Source organism: Chrysochloris asiatica, unplaced genomic scaffold (assembly GCF_000296735.1).
Source record: "Chrysochloris asiatica unplaced genomic scaffold, ChrAsi1.0 scaffold00057, whole genome shotgun sequence".
In the NCBI taxonomy this organism is placed as follows: domain Eukaryota; kingdom Metazoa; phylum Chordata; class Mammalia; order Afrosoricida; family Chrysochloridae; genus Chrysochloris; species Chrysochloris asiatica.
Window position 1 is genome coordinate 5,668,085 of NW_006408575.1, and position 17,755 is coordinate 5,685,839.

A 17,755-nucleotide genomic window follows, 5' to 3' on the forward strand; every position below is an offset into this window, starting at 1 on the left:
AGTATTCTTGTATTTTAGTTGGCTTCAGCTCAGGGAGTCTGTATTCCCTACCACTTTCACCTTTGTATTTTATCTTTCAGGTCAGACATGTTATCATTAAGTGCTGTCAAATTGGTTCCAACTCATAGGGAAACCTGTATAGGATTCCTGAGGAGCATCTTGTGGGTTTGAACTGCCAACCATATGGTTTTCAGTCTAGTGCTGATCCACAGTGCCATACCAAAAGTCCACTTGGACATGTTTGATCCTTTTTTCTTCCCCCAGGTTGAATTGACCAAAGCAATGGTTATGGAGAAGCCTAGTCCCCTGCTGGTCGGGCGGGAATTTGTGAGACAGTACTATACACTGCTGAACCAGGCCCCAGACATGCTACATAGGTAATGCTCTTTCATCTAATGCTGTTTTTATATGTAATTAGAAAGTAGCTTCTGGAAATACAGATGGGTAATATGTATGCTTTTACTTTCTATTTTCTTGTTTTTGAGGAATCTTGTTTTTTTTTTTTTTAGTAAGAATGTGTTGAAAAAGATTCAAGACTGTTTCCTGAAATACACTTTTGTGTTGTTGTACTTTTAAAAAAATGGAGTGTCTTTTTAATAGAAATGATATATATTCTTGTTTAAATGTATAGTGAATTAATGCAAGTCTCTGGTAATACCACCCGAAACAATTTTCTGTGTATATACAAGTATGTTTTTAATATACTGTCTCTTATATTTTTGTTTATTAATCTGAAGTCATCTTTCAAGGGCATACATTTTAATGGCCAGTAAGGTTTTTTTTTGGATTGAGATGAAGTGTATTTTAATCCCAAATGGTGGATATGTAGATTGCTTCCCATTATTTTTCCCTATTACAATGCATTGTATAAAACAGTGTTTATTTACATTGATTTATTAGAATACTTGGATTTGTTATTGTTAAGTGCTACTGAGTTGGTTCTGACTCATAGCAACCCTGTGTACGGTTTCCAAGGAGCAGCTGGTGGATATGAACTAGTGGTTAGGAGTCCAGTGCTGGTCGTACATCGCCACAGTAGAAATTCATTGACAGAAGTTATAAAATCTGTAATTGCCAGATTATTTCTTCTCTTTATATTTTGGCCAGCTTATATATTGGATATCACATTAGATGTAAAGAGATGTTATAAACTTTTTTTGAGTCTTAAGATTTGGCCTTGCTCTGAAAATGGAAAATATCTTTTCTGTTTGCTTTAGATTTTGCAGGTTCCCCAAAATTTTTACATATGTCTCCTCTTTGATGAGCTTTATATCAGAAGTATTTTATAGAAAGGCTTACATTAGTTGACTTAATTTTTCACATACAGAGAGGTTAAAAATTTGCTGGTGGTTGGAACACATGTTCTCTTGTTCTTTTTCGAAGTTTTACCTGTATCTTTTAGAAGTTAGATGAATGTGACAATGACATAGGAGTAGATAAAAATTACCAGACGCATTGATACAGTTTTGTCAGTATTGCTGCTGATTTTTAATGAGAACTGTTCACATACATTCTTAAGATATGAAAGACTATCTAAACTTGAAGAATATGAATGTTCCCAGCTTAATTCTAAGGGAATGTGAGAACTCTTGTTTTAGTTTCAGTGGTCTTCCTGATAGGAACTACCAAATCTTTCCAGTACCAACCTCACTCCTGGAACCCTGAAACCTGTGACCTGTAAAATAATGTTCTACCTCATTGACCAAATTCATTTCCATTTTGCAAATGTTGACTGGGGATGGAATCAATGAGTGCATACAAAGAGGAACAAGAATGCATATTCCTGCTTTCAAGTGTATGACAAGCGAGACAGATACTAACCAAATTGAAAAATAAATACCCGATCTTAGAATATTTGAAGATGACAAGTAAAATTTCTTCCTTTTGTTCAGATTTTATGGTAAGAACTCTTCTTATGTCCATGGAGGATTGGATTCAAATGGAAAACCAGCAGATGCAGTCTATGGACAAAAAGTAAGGTTACCAAGCTTATTAGGGTATTAAGTAGCTAGAAGATAACCCATCAGATTCAGGTTGATCTATGCTTAATAGAATATATCTGCTGAGAAGCTTATGCCATGGCATAGTTAGTTTTGGCAGAAAAGTTGTAAGATGTTTATTTGTTAGGTATGCTGGGAGATAATTGGGTTTAGCATGGAGATCATCTAAGCATATTTAATCATTGTGACTTCAGTGGGATATAAAGGACTCAAGTGTGGTTACTGGGTATAGAGGATTCTAAAAATAAAGTTGAGTCTGTATACTTATCTAAGGTCAATATGCAAATTTGTGTGTTTAGAGATATTTTGGTTGAGTAATAAAATTTACAACACTGATTTTTGTCTTAATTAGGAAATCCATAGGAAAGTGATGTCACAAAACTTTACCAATTGCCACACTAAGATTCGCCATGTTGATGCTCATGCTACTCTGAACGATGGTGTGGTGGTCCAGGTGATGGGGTTGCTCTCTAATAACAACCAAGCCTTGCGAAGATTTATGCAGACATTTGTCCTTGCTCCTGAGGTAGGTGTGCAAATGGTTGTTGGTGTTCTGTAGTGATCAGATTTATGAAAAAAGAAACAGTAAAAGGTGGTCAAAGCTTTTTTTTTTTTATAACTTAATTTGAAATTTCAAGCTTACAGAAACATTGCATGGTTAGTACTTGTTACTTCCTTACCTGTACTTGTTTTTCCTCTAAAGAGTTTTAAAAGAAGTTGAAGAAATTGTCTTCCATAATTGTAGTAACACTTTACTAAATTTAAGAAGTATGGTTGTAATACAATTAAATGATATACAATCCATATTTAAATTTTGTTAATTATTCCAGTATTGTCCATAATAAAAAATTTCATTCCCCTCTGATCTAAAATTCCTGGTCATGTCTGATTGAACTCCTTTAATCTGTAGTAGTGCCTCAGTCTTTAATTTCATGACACTGACTATTATTTTTGAGTTTGAGAAAATAGACTTTGTTTTCATTTTGGTCTTAATTTTTAAAATCCTCTTTTCAAAGTGTCATTGTCAGCTTTTCCTCCCTACTTTATCGTATAATATTTGTAGCCTTTGTCTTTTTTGACCATTTTTAAGTATACAATTCAGTGACATTAATTGCGTTCAGCGTGTTGTATAGTCATCACCACTATCCATTTTCAAGTACTTAAAATCTCCTTAAACAGAAACTTTATACCCCTTAAATAGTAACTCCCCATTTTCCCCTCCTAACCCTTTGTAAAAACTATGGAACTTTTAATCTGTATGCATTTGCCTGTCCTAGATGTTTAATTGGGGTCATACAATATTTGTCCATTTGTTTCTGACAGACTTCACTCAGGATGTTTTCAGGGTTCATTCATGTTGTGGTGTGTATCAGAAGTTCATTTCTCTTTACTGGCTGGATAGTATTTCATTGCATATATGTGTCACAAGGAGCCCTGGTGGTGTAGTAGGTTACGTGTTGGGCAGCTAAAAACATAAAGCCTGTAGTTCAAAAACCACCAAACTGCTCTGGAGGAGAACAATGAAGCTTTCTGCTCCTGTAAACATTTACAGCTTCAGAAACACTATATGGGGACGTTTTGAGTCTGAACTAACTTGACAGCACACAACCAACACCATATATATGTCACACTTTGTTTATCCATTTGTATGTTGAACGACACTTTAGTTGTTTCCATCTTACGGTTATTGTGATCAGCGCTGCTATGAAACCTGTATGTCAGGGATCTGTTTAAGAGTCTTGATTTCAGTTCTTTTGAGTATATACTTAACAGTGGAATAGCTAGGTCATAGGATAATTCTTTTTAACTTTTTGAAGAACCACCAAACTATTCTATAGTGACTGCATGATTTTACAATCTCACTAGCAATAGATTAAGGTTTGTAATTCTTCAAGTTCTTACCAACACTGCTCTTCTGTTTTTCTGATGCTTGGCCATTCTACCATTGTGACGCTGTAAGATAAGCACTCAACTCAAGGTTGGTTTGAACTGCAAGGTCATCAGTTTAAACTCACCAGCCACTCCTTGGAAACTCTTACAGGGTCATATGAGGCAGAACAAACTTGACAGCACTTAACAACTGAGTATGAAGTGGTATCTCATTGTGATTTTTGAGATGCATTAATAATTAATGGAAGAGCATATGGATAAAGGTCTGTTTAAGCCCCTTTTAAAACTTGAGTTGTGTTTTCTTTTTATTGCATTATGTTGTTGTGTGCCATGGAGTCGGTTCCGACTCACAGCCACACTGTACAGGGTTTCCGAGGCTGTAAATCTTTACAGAGCACCTATTGCATTATAGGTGATCTTTATATGATCATATACATATATATATATATAGGAGTTCTGGTAGCGTAGTGGTTATGAATCGGGCTGCGAACCTTAAGGTCAGCAGTTCGAAACTACCAGCCGCTCTGCGGGAGAAAGATGAGGCTTTCTACCCGTAAAGATTTACACCCTCGGAAACCCTGTACAGGGTCGCTATGGGTCGGAACCGACTCAACGGCACTTAACAACAACAACACACACATATATATATCTTATTACATTATATATAGGTGATCTTTATATGATCTAGATATGAAACCCTAACCAGATAAATATTAACAAATATTTTCTCCACTTTTGTGAGTTGGGTCTTTACTTTTTTGATAAATCCCTTGATGTACAAAACTTTAAAATTTTTAATTAAGTCTTGTTAGTTGCCTTCGAGTCAGCTCTGACTTATAGCTACCTGCCCTTTATACAGTAGAATGTAACATGGACTTGTAACACTGTCCTTATAATTGTTGTTACATTTGTTGTAGTCACTGTGTCAATCCATCTCTTTTTCACTGACTGCTCTACTTCACCAAGAATAATGTCCTCCAAGGACTGGTCCCTACTGGCAGCATGTCTACCGTATGTCAGAGGAAATCTTGCAGTTCTCTTTTCTAAGGTGCATTCTGGTTGTGCTTCTTCCAAGATAGATTAGTTTGTTTTTCTGACAGGCAGAGGTACTTTGAATATTTTTTTTGCCAACACCATAATTCAGATGTATCAATGCTTCTCCTGTCTAACTTACTCATTAGTTGTCATTTACCTGTGAGGCAATTGAAAATACCATGGTTGGGTCAAGCACACCTTAGTTCTGAAAATGACATCATTACTCAAAGAAAATGACATCATTACTCAAAGAGATTTAGTCAGAAAAATAAATAGTTGATTTCTTGACTGTTCCTTCCATGAACATTCATTGTGGATGCAAACAAAATGAGATCTTTGACAACATCAGTTATTTCTTACTTTATTATGTTTAGTCCAGTTGCGTGGACTCCTGGTATGGTGTCACAGGATAAGCACTAGATCTCAGGTGGTTTGCACTGCAAGTTCGTTAATTCAGACTTATCAGTCCCTCCTCAGAAACCTTATACAGGGTCACTGTGAGTCAGAACTGACTTGACGACACATAGCAACAGCAGCAACAGTCCATTCGTGTGGAGTCTTTTTTGTTTTTGTTTTATCTCTTTTTTTTTTCATGTAATAATGGCAACAACATGGGCAAAACATTGAATAACCCAGAAAGCATAAAAAGAAGATGGAGGTAATATACAAAGTCACCCTTTCCAAAATAATTGTTTGATGTTCACCCATTCCGAGAGTTAGCATAGGATCAAGGACCAATGGTACTGAAGGAAGAAGTCCAAGGTGCCTTGAAGGTATTGGTGAAAAGCAACGTTCCAGGAATTGATGGAATACAAATTGAAATATTTCAACAAACTGATACAGTGCTGGAGACAGTACCCATCTATGCCAAGAAATTTGGAAGACAGCAGCCTGCCCAGCTGACTGGCAGAGATCTATATTTTTGCCCATTTCAAAGAAAGGTGACCCAGAAGAATGTGGAAATCATTAAATAATATTATTAAAATCACATGCAAGTAAAACTTTGCTGAAGTTAATTCGTAAGTGATTACATCAGTACATGCACAGGAAGGTGCCAGAAATTCAAGTCATAAATGAGGGACATCATTGCTGGTGTCAGCTAGCTCTGAACTGAAAAAGCAGAGAATACCAGAAAGATAAGAGCTCTGGTAGCATAGTGGTTATGAGTCGGGCTGCTTACCTCAAGGTCAGCATTTCATTTGTGTGGTGGAGTTTTGTTTTCATTACACCGAGTTGTAATCCATACTGAAGGCTGTATTTTTTGATCTTCATCAGCAACTATTTCAAGTCCTGTTTGCTTTCTGCAAGCTAGGTTTTGTCATCTACATAAGTTGTGACTCAATTAGTCATAACAATTACTATTGAATCATAGGAATCTTGTCCCCTACTCTGTTCACCAGACCAGTCTGGATCTATTCACTGGGGACTCTACCTTCCCCTGCACACTCTTAAACTAAACTCCCTCTTGAAAACTTGTAAGCTCGTCACCTCATGCCTTTATCGCCCCCTCATTTTAGATAGCCAGTGTCTTAAGTTGCTTGTCCCTATCTACCATGTATACAGAGGGGATAGCATTGATACTTGATATGAAGACTCCTTCCCTCTCTGTTGGTATTTTGAGCTACTACATCCATATGTAAGGAGCTCTGGTAGCGTAGCGGTTACGAATCAGGCTGCGAACCGAAAGGCCAGCAGTTCGAAACTACCAGCTGTTCTGCGGGAGAATGATGAGACATTTGCTCCCATAACGATTTACAGCCTCAGAAACCCTGTACAGTGTTGCGTACAGGGTCACTATGAGTAGGAACCACTCCAGGGCACATAACCACCACCACCACATCCATATGTATAGGTCAAGTTCATCAAATTGTAGTAATTTACACTCGTTTCTTTTATCAAAAAAAAAAAATAATAATAATTTTTATCTTCCTCTAGTCGATTTCTGATCATCAAGCCATTGAGGCTAGGTCAAATGGGTACTGTCTGCAAGTTTGGGTGTTCTTGTGCGTCTCCCCTTACTTCATATCATCTGGATGCTTCACTCTCAGCTCTAGCCCTCGGTGGCTATGCCCTTGCTCATGGACTCAGGTGTCCCCAGGGCACACCACACTTTAACCAACCAGCCCTTCCTTGTCTCTATAACAGTCTTAATTTGGTTGAGTACAAAGAAAAAAAATTTTTTTTTTTTTACTATTAAATGAATTAAGTGAAGGTTTATAGACAAGATCAATCAGCTTTACATTCAACAAATCATACAGTTTGTTTCATCTCAACGATTACAATCCCCTCTATGTAACAGTGGGCATCATACTTCCTCCTGTGGTATCCATCTTATATTCCACAAATGAACAATGCAAAAATATTTGTTGCACACATATGATAAATTCATTTAAATGTCTAAAGGCACATTCTCTAAGCCAGCCTCCTGCCCACAGACACTCAGATTTACTTAGTTCATGGGCCTAGAGCCCAAAACTGTTCTGTTTTTCCATGCCACTGTTTCTGCTGGCACTTTCATCATGCTCTTCTTTCTTGATGGTCCTGAGATCTTCTCTTTATGAAATGGAACTGCTCCGGCCTTATAGTCACACATCTACAGTTTTGACAATCACAGTTAATTCTGCTAAGAATTACAATTGAATCATAAAATCCTTTTAGCACCATCCTCCATCCCCTTCCACCAGACTCATCTACATTTCCTGATTTTAAGTTACTCAATAGTCTCTTGTTTTGTTTAAATGGCTGCATCTTGGTCTTTGTAAAGGTTCTGCATGAGCACAATTAAGTGTTCTGGAATTCCCATTCTTCATAATGTTAACCATAGTTTCTTGTGATCCACAGTTGAGTGCCAGTGCATAGTGAGCTCTCCTTTCAGAGAAGATCAGTCTAACGTCAGCAGTGGTATATACCCTTTTCTTGTCTTTTGAATCTGGCTTGAATTTCTGGCAGTGCCCGGTTTGTGTACTGATGCAACAGTTCTTTCTTTAATTGTCTTCAGCAACATTTTACTTAATCTTGATATTAACAATATTGATTGAAAATTTCCACATTCACCTTTGTTTTGAATGGGTACAACTTTGGATATCTTCTAGCCAGCTGACCAGGTAGCTGTATTCGAATTTCTCATTATAGACTAATGAGTGCTTCCAGCACTGCATGGGTCTAAGACATTTTCATTTGCATTCAATAGATTCCTAGAGCCTTAATGATTTTTGACAGTGCCATCAGTACAGCTTGCACTTCCTCCTTTAATACCATTGTTCTCAATCATATGGGATACTGACTAAATCTTTTTGGTACAGTGACTATATTCCTTTTTTTTTTTTTTAATTTGGAATGGTTTTATTTCGGAAGACCTTTGAAGATTTTTTTTAAAGATTCTGTGGTTTTCATCTTCTGGAATTAATATTTAATGGGATTTGTGAGAAGGAGTTATTTGAGTTTCTGGTTCATATGAGTTCTAAGCATCATTTTGAGGTCTTTTTAAAAAAAAATTTATATTGTAATGTAACTGAATGTTTACAGAGAAGATCATCAGTTTTGCATTGAACACATCATACAGTTTCTTTTGTCTACATGATTGCAATCCCCTCCATGTAACAATTAGTGCCACTTCTTCCCTGTGGCTCTTAGTTCCATTCCAACCACTGTCCTAGTCCTTCTCAACTTTGTCCTTTGGTAATGTTGCCCTTATGATCTTGAGTGCTTGACCATTCTACAGTGATAGTACCTTACTAGTGTTATTGCTCCCCCCATATACCTATTTACTGCTTGGCAAAAAATTGGTCCACGAAGAGTGAGTTCTGTGCCAGACTTGAAAGGCTTCTCTAATCTCTGACAAATAAAACCCTGTCTTTGTTTTATAATTCCGTGTTTTGTTCACTCTTTCTCGCACTGTATTTGAGACCTTTTAATGTGATCCCTTTCAAATCAATTGGTAGTGGTAGCCAGGCACCATGTAATTCTTCTGGTCCCAGAGTCTTGACTGATACTCATTTGTTCCATCGAGCTAGTTGATTTTAAGTGTCTTCAAATTTTCGTCACTCTCCTTTTCTTCTGCACATGGAGAGACCAATAGTTATGACCGTCCATGAGCTTTTTTGCGGGGGGCTGTAGAATTTATTTTAATCAACCTTTGGAAAAGACAAATACATCATTTTTTCAACATAATACTCTTGCTTTTCAGTACACTTTATTTGTTTGTCAATTTTAAAACATTTTTAAAAAATGTTTTAGGCTGAGCTGCAAGCCATAAAAGCACCACTTTGTCCATGAACTTTTGATCCATGACACAACTTACCAAAGTAAGATATAAAACATTGTCTTTTTGGATTGTTACCTTCCATCTACTTTTGATGCTTCCTGAATGATATAGTTCAATATTTTGTTCATGGAATCTCAACATCACAAATCAGTGCTTGACTTTTTTCTTCATTTCTTTCAGCTTAAGAAATGCTGAGTGTGTTCATCCCTTTTGGTTTTCTAATTCTTCACACATTTCATTATAATACTTTGTTTTCTCAAGCTACCCTTTGAAATTTTCTGCTCAGCACTTTTACTTAACTTCACTAGTTCTTCCATTGAATTGTATTCAAGAGCAAGTTTCAGAATCTCATCTGACATCTATTTTGGTCTTTTCTTTCTTTTTTTTGTACATTGTAATGTTCTTGATTTCATCCCACAACTTCCCTGGGATGTGTTCAGTGTTGTAGTTAGTGCTGATGGACTTGTTTTAATTTTCATCTATTTCAACCTGAACTTGCAGATGATCTATTCCTTGTTTTTACTGGTACTGAGCTTCTCCATAGTCTCTTTCCACAGAATGTATTCCATCTGTCAAGGTCCATGTGTATACTCACAATTTCTGTTTTTGAAAGAAGGCATTTGCAAGGAGAGCAGGGTGTCTTGCAAAACTCTATAATGCAATCTTCAGTGTAATTTCTGTTACCAAGGCTATGGTTGCCATTTCTCCATCCCTTCTATTTCAATCACCCGTATTATCAGTACATCTTAATTACATGTGTGATTAGTTTCAGACTGAAGAAATTGGTGATTGTTGTTAGTGCTGAGCGGTCAGTTCCAACTCCTAACAACCCTATATAGAATTCCTGAGCAGAGGCTGGTTTGTTTGAACTGCTGATCTTGGGCTAGCAGTTCAATGGTTATCCTATAGCACAAACACATCAAGAATAGTTAAATACCCAATTTTAATTTAAATTTCATTTAAATAAAATTTCCATATAAATTTTAGCATCTTTTAATTTTCCTTAATTTGTACTTCATACATTGCACGTTCTGATTCTTAATGGATAGTTAGAGCTGTGTCTCATCATTTTGAGTTGTGCCCCAACTGAAAATGGAGATCCTGGAAGTTTTTCTCCATCCATGCCATTAAGGCCAACTCTGTTTTGAGGAGGCATCTCTACCCAGTCATATTTTAAGTGCTTCTGACCTCAAGGGTCATCTTTCATCACTAGATCTACAGCGTTCTGCTGTTGTTCATTGGATTTCAATGGCTAACAATTTCCTTTCTAATCTGCCTTAGTCTGGAAGCTCTGCTGAAAGCTGTTCACCAGGTGATCCTGCTGTTATTTTAAAAATACCATTGACTTAGTAGCTTCCAGCATTGCAGTAAGACACAGGCCACCATAATAAAACAAACAAACAAAAATAAGTGTTGGAACCACAGGTATAGTTGTTGTTGTTGTTAAGTACTGTGGAGTCGATTCTTACTCATAGTGACCCTGTGTAGGTTTTGCAAGGCTGCAAATCTTTACGGGAACAGAAAGCCTCATCTTTGTCCCGTGGAGCAGCTTGTAGTTTCAAACTGCAGACCTTGAGGTTAGCAGCCCGATTCATAACCACTACGCTACCAGAGCTCCTTACAGATATAGTGAGTAGGATTTAAATACAAGTTTCTAAGACACCTTCAATCCATAGCAATGGCTGACTTTTATCTTTGTTAACAGACAGTGTCAAAACTTCTGAAAATCAGGGTTATTTCTAGCTATTTAACCTTGAACACTGAGTTCCTATACTGATCGTTTTATTTTTTAAATTGTAGCAAAAATATATAGATACCAAAACATTTCTCTTTTCAACCTTTTTTTACATGTGTAATTCATTGACATTTTAGTTAAGTTACATTGATCATGTTGTGCAATCATCACTACTGTCTGTTTTGTACTTGTTTTCATTATAAAATAATATTTCTAGTTCCCTATTTTCAGTCTTGTAGATTTGCTTTATTTTGGATGCTTTCATATTTGGGTTGACTTCTGGAATATAGATTGTTGCCTGTTAGTGTTCATTCTCCAAAGAACTCGTGTTAGTATTTTTGGAAAGTTGGTCATGTTTTCATAAAGTTCTGTTTATCTGGAAATGTCCTAATTCCTCCTCCTTCAGGGACGATTTTGCAGAGTATATGATTTGGCAATTTGTTTCATATACATCATCCCATTGCCTGCTTGCCTGCATAGTTTCTGCTAAAAAACCAGAACTTAGTGTTATTAGTTCTCTTTTGTAAGTAACTTTTTGTTTTTCCTCAGTTGATCAAAGGATTCTCTCCTTGTTGTTAGCTTTGGAAAGTTTGATTCTGATTTATCTGAATCAAACTTTTTCTGTTGGAGTATTCTGTTTGGGGTGTTTGATTTTTAAAACCTTCTCATCTTTCATAATATTAGGGAATTTTTCTCCCAACAACTCAATTATTCTTCCCACCTCTCTTCTGGAATTCCCATAACTTTTTAAAAAGCTACTCTTCTTGATGGTGTCCCATATCAATTTTAGGCTTTCTTTGGATTTTTTCCTTTTTTCTTTCTGTTATTTTAGCAGGCCTAGTATTGAGAAAATTGTCTTCAGGCTCACTAATTCAGGATCTGATTGATTCAGATCTATTCCTTTTCCCTTTCAGTGTATTACCCGGTTCTTATAGTATTTATTGACTGGAACTCTATTGGCAGTTTTTGTATGGTCTTTCCTTTTATTGTGTTAGTTTTTCTTGTGGTGGTTTTTTTTTTTTTTTTGTACCATTGAGTTGGTTCCTGTCATAGCTACCATATTATTTCCTGGACTGTAGCTCTTTACGGAAGCAGAAAGCCTCATCTTCCTCCTGAGGAGTGGCTGGTAGAATAGAACTGCTGACCTTTATATTGGCAGCCCCAACTTGTTACCCAACTATTCTACCAGGGCTCCTTTGTTCTTGTAGAGTTTTCCTGATTTTTTCTAAAAATTTTTTCTCTGTTCTTGTTTTCATCAGTAGATTTCTCAATTTTTCTCTCAAATTGGTTTGAAGGTACCTAAATATCATTCTTTTAAATTCTTTATCAGGTTGTTGTAATATCTTTTCTTACTCAGAAACATTTTCTAGCTCTGCATTTTAGTTACTTGTTTGAGCCAGTCTGACTTGTTTCTTCTTTGAGTGGAAACTGTTGTCTTCTAGACATGTGATGGTGGTGCATTGAATTTATTATTGTATGTTGGTCTGCTCTTAGGTACTCATCACTTGACTGTTGGTGGGTAGGTAGGATAGTGAGTGTAAGTATATTCATGGTTCTCTGCTGTTTGTATAATACAGTGTGAGTTGGTTTGGTTAGTGTTGACTGTGGCCTGTTACTGATCTGGTGATATAGGAGTTTGTACTCATAGTAGTTCATGCCCAGTCAGTTGGGCTGCAGGGGACATGGTTCTGACTGTTCTTTTTAGGCATGGTAGTTTCCCATTAGGTGGGGGAAGATGAAAAAGAAATACATGTTAGGGAAAATAAAAAGCATCTGAGAAACGAAAATAAGAAGAAAAACAATCTAACAAGCTGCATTAAGAAAAAAGAATAAAACTAAAAAGATAAAAAAGAAAAGGAAAATTAAACAGGGATAGAGAATAAAACAAACAAACAAAACTAGGGAGAGGGAAGAAGACTAGAGTAAGGTAAGAGAATAATATTAAAGAAAATCAAGCCAAAAAGATGCACGTGAGGCGGAAAAAGGAAAGCAGAGAAGGAATTGAAAAGTAACGTAAGGGAGAGAAAGAGCTACAAAATGGAAAAACAAAAACAAAGAAAGGACAAAGTGAGGGCAGGTGCCACTGACACTGACACTGCTAGGGGTCAGGTATCCAGTATTGTGGCATTGTGGCTCCTCCCTGTGTTAGCAAAGTAGCTTGTAAGGTCTGAGGGGGATGGCTGAGAGGTTGCAGTGCCTGACTTTAGAAGGCATTTCTGTGGCCTCAATGTTGTCAGGGCACCGACTCTGGAAGAAGTGCTGGACCTACGGGTGGCTGAGATATCAGGGTCTTGCTTCCCAGAGGGTAGCTGGGGGCAGGTGAGCTGATTATGAGAATTCCTGCTTGTCCTGGGCTGGCGACGAATTTAAACTGTGTGTTCTGCTGGTCTGATGAAGCTGAGTTTATAATCCTCTAGACCCTGGGTAGTGCACTCAGCACTGTACTCTGACATCTGGCAGGAAGAGAGCTGTGCAGGGGGTGGGAAAGGGTGGTGCTGGCAACATGATGAAGGAGAGAATTTAACTTTTCTGGTCTCCAGCCACTATCCATTATGCATATGCACCATCAGGACACCTCCTGGATCCAGTGCTGCTTGAAAAACTTCTCAGTGGTCTCACACTGCATTGATCCTTCCCATAGTCACCCATCTGTCTGCTTTTTCACTACTCTTGTTTGTTCAGCTGATTCTCCTAGTCAGTATTCAGTCCACTTCTATATCCTTTCCTCTGAAGCTCAGACTTCCAGGATTATCATCTGTATTTGTTTCATTTCATCTTTCATATGTTTGTATTAGAGTCTTGGTGTGGCAATGTGTGATAATGCACTGGACTGCAAAGTTGACACTTCTCATTCATCAGTTGCTCCTCAGAAAATCCTATGTAGAGTCGCTGTGAGTTGGAACTGACTTGTGGGCACTTAACAACAACAGTGCTTATCTTATAGGATACATGCCTTCCAAGTCCACTATCTTTAAGACTAAATATTTTGAGAAATCAAAATATATTTGAGTGTAGTCTTTTTCTTCCATACTTTACAGGATCAGACATTGTTTTGTTCTGCTGTGCATGGGGGTCACTGTGAGTCGGTTCTGACTCGATGGCACCTGACAACAATACCAAAAACCAAACTCAGCACCACCGAGTCAATTGTGACTCATAATGACCTTGTATAGGGTTTGTGAGAATGTAACCTTATGGGAGCAGAAAGGCTCATCTTTTTCCTGTGGAGTGGCTGGTGCATTTTGAACTACTGACTTTGTTGTTAGCAGTTTATTGCTCATCCTACAGTACCACTAGAGCTCCTTATTTTCAGCCTTAGCAGTGCAAATGGTTTGGGCCAGAAAGTTCTTCGTTGATAGATATCCTATGAATTATAGATGTTTAGCATTTTTCATGGTCTCTGCTCACTAGTTTCCAATAGCAATGTGTCCCAGTTCTGAAAACAGAATGTCTTTAGACATTCCCAGATGTTTTGGGGCTGTGGGGTAGAGGGGAACACAATTACCTAGGATTGAGAACTTGTTAGTGTGATTTGGCTTTTTAAACGTAAACTTCTGTTCATATTGCAGGGCTCTGTTGCAAATAAGTTCTATGTTCATAATGATATCTTCAGATACCAAGATGAAGTCTTTGGTGGCTTTGTCACTGAGCCTCAGGAGGGTAAGTAATAAAAAGAGCATTTTCAGTTTCTAGCTCAGTATGTTTTAGTTTAATGACATCAGTCTGTCCCTGAGAATATAGGAATTTTGAATGTTTTCATTGTATTTGTATTCTTTGTCAACCATCACTTTCAATTGTTCTGTACTTGAAAAGCTAACAGATTTAATCTGCGACAGCATCACAGTTACTAGTAAAAGATAGGAGAGAGACTACTGGGTCAGAAATGGGCAGATTACTACCCACACTCATAATTTTGCACTTTTGCCCTAGTTTCCACAAAGCACTGAAGAGCTCCAAATGATACTTGTTATGTTATGTTATGTTATGTTATGTTATGTTATGTTATGTTATGTTATGTTACAGAAGTGGAACTTAGAGTTTAGGTTGAACTTGAATCTATTATATCAGTAAACATGTCTGTCCATTTCTCTGAATGGAAATGCCAAATGCAATCTTCTAAGACTCTACTGTACACACGTTCTTTAAAGATAGTGTATAACAAAGCCATCTCCTCAGTTGTAGAAACACAGAGACCTGTGGATACATGGCTGTGACTACTCTAAGTGCTTTATCATGTATAACACAACAGCCTTAACAGATGGGTACCTTAGGTACTATTGTTATTGTCTCCATTTGTAAAGCTTGGTACCCTGAAGTAGAGAAGTAAGTAATTTGTCTAATATCATATGGCTAGTTAGATAGTAGAGAGTGGATTGGTTCACTGGTCATATATGGCTTCACAACCCATGTTGTTAACCAGAACACTAGAATAGCCATACTTCTGTCCTTACAGTCATGAATTTCCGAATTTTATTGTACATTTGTTTTTCTTAGTATTCTTTTTGATCCCAGTGATCAGTCAGATCCATGGATTCAACCAACCAGGGATCAAATGTAATCCAGGGTAGAAAAGTAGTCAGAGCAAAACAATCCCTCAAAGGTTAAAAGGAACTATAACGTGCTATTTACATATTATTTACATTTAATTAGATATTACAAGTACTCTTAAAACTATGTAAGGATATGTGTAGATGATATGAAAATAAGTCACCATTTTATATAATGGACTTGGCTATTACCTTTTTTGGAATCTGCAGGGAAGTCCTGGACCATTACTCCAGATACTGAGGGATGATTGTATTTAGGAATTCAGTAAGCAAAATTATTGTAAACTTTCTCCCCTAACTTAGAATCTGAGGAAGAAGTAGAGGAGCCTGAAGAAAGACAGCAGACACCAGAGGTGGTAGCCGATGATGCTGGAACTTTCTATGATCAGACTGTCAGGTACAGAAACCAATGTTCACATATCCAGGGCTGTATGGAAACACCATGGAAAGAATGTATTGGTTATGAATTGGGCTGCTAATCTTACGGTCAGCAGTTCGAAACTACCAGCTGTTCCGGGGGAAACCGTAAAGATTCACAGCCTCCTCGGAAACCCTGTACAGGATCGCTATGAATCCACAGCACATAACATCTGCTTCCTTAAAGATTACCACATTGAAAAGTCTAAAGATAAGAGCAGTTCTACTCTGTAACATGGCGTTGCTATGAATTTTAAATTGACTTCACAACAAATGGGTTTGGTTATTTTGGGTATATTTCTGAGATAACAAAAATATGAGGAATTCCAAAAAGTTCATGGAAAAATTCCATTACCTTTTAATTTAAAATTTTCCGTGAAATTTTTAAGCCTTCACATATAACTTGTTATATTCCTTATTTAATAATGGTAGTGGTACTGGTTGTGTGTCATCAAGTTCATTCTAACTCCTAGAAACTGATACTGGATTTCAGAGGCTGTAAATGTTTACCAGAGCAAAAAGCGTCATCTTCCTTCTATGGACCAGCTGGTGGATTTTTGAACAGCTGCCCTTGGATTAGCAGCCCAACTCACTAATATCTGCACGGCTCCTTGTTTAATAATAGGTCGTTTTAATTCATAGTTATTAATTGGTTTTTAGTTCTGTTTTTTTTTTTTTTTTTTAAATGTTTTCTTGTGAATTATGTGATAGTTTACATGGGAGAACATTAGTATTATATATCATCTATCATCTCATTGCCATGGTTACAATCCCCTCCATGCATCATCGATCAACCAAAGGATATACTCTGCAATCCTTCCCCCGTACCCCCAGGTCTTCAGCACACATTTGCTCTCCCTCTCTGGATCTAAAGTCTCCAGCTGCTCCATCGCTCCAAGTCATCATCTCTGCCTCCATTTCAGGCATCACTGCTTATCTGGGTAGGGTCCCACTCTCTGCTCTTCTCCCTTGATGGTCCTAGGGACCTCCACTCCTAGACTGAAAAGTTAATCACTCCCCTCCTTGCTATAAACCGTGTATCTTTACATTTCCAACCCTCACAATCATTCATGATAACAATTATTCCAATGATTGGTCCCTTCTGATAAACATGGCTTTTAAGAGCCATGTAACACAGATTTGCTTGTTCTTCTGGCAATATGTTGTTATTGTTATGTGCCGGGGAGTTGGTTCCGACTCATAGCAACCCTGTACAGGGTTTCCGAGGCTGTAAATTTTTACGGGAGCAGAAATCCTCATCCCACGGAACAGCTGGTAGTTTTGAACTGTTGACCTTGTGGTTCACAGCCCGATTCGTTAACCAGTACGCTACCAGAGCTCCTTATATGATAGATAGAGATTTTGACAATTTAAGAGATTCCAAGTGAATAGAGTAATATTTTGGTACATTTGATCTATTTTGGTTCATTTGACTATCAGAATTTTAACAAATAATCAGTTTCCAGTTAAGATAACCTCATTGAGTGGTTTTTGAAAACTTGTTTGTTTTTATATTTATACTTAGTGATATTTAGATCTGTTTTGGCAAGGAGGAGCTATTTTATTTTGGGGCCCAGATCTCTGTTGTTAATTAACAGTTGATGAGAATTTCTTATTGAATTAGTAAGATGGCAGAATGATAATTCTCAGATTTTCCTGTGAAAGCAATGACTTAGAAGAACATTTAGAGGAAACTGTTGCGGAACCAGAGCCTGATCCAGAACCAGAACCAGAACAAGAACCTGTATCTGAAATCCAAGAAGAGAAATCTGAGCCGGTATTAGAAGACAGTGCTCCTGAGGAGACTCAGCAGAGGGCTTCCCCAGCGCCTGCAGACATAGCTCAGACAGCACAGGAAGACTTGAGG

General features: G+C 37.4%; 1 protein-coding gene across 1 annotated transcript in view; it reads left to right on the forward strand.

Annotated features, from left to right (window-relative positions):
* Nucleotides 1–282: 282 nt before the first annotated feature.
* Nucleotides 283–17,755, forward strand: part of G3BP1 (GTPase activating protein (SH3 domain) binding protein 1) — a 36,087-nt gene continuing 18,614 nt past the window's right edge. The window contains exons 1-6 of the mRNA XM_006863949.1: nucleotides 283–377; nucleotides 1,893–1,974; nucleotides 2,353–2,526; nucleotides 14,494–14,584; nucleotides 15,775–15,868; nucleotides 17,554–17,732. Coding sequence (XP_006864011.1) covers nucleotides 283–377; nucleotides 1,893–1,974; nucleotides 2,353–2,526; nucleotides 14,494–14,584; nucleotides 15,775–15,868; nucleotides 17,554–17,732 — 715 coding nt within the window. The remainder of the gene's footprint in view (nucleotides 378–1,892; nucleotides 1,975–2,352; nucleotides 2,527–14,493; nucleotides 14,585–15,774; nucleotides 15,869–17,553; nucleotides 17,733–17,755) is intronic.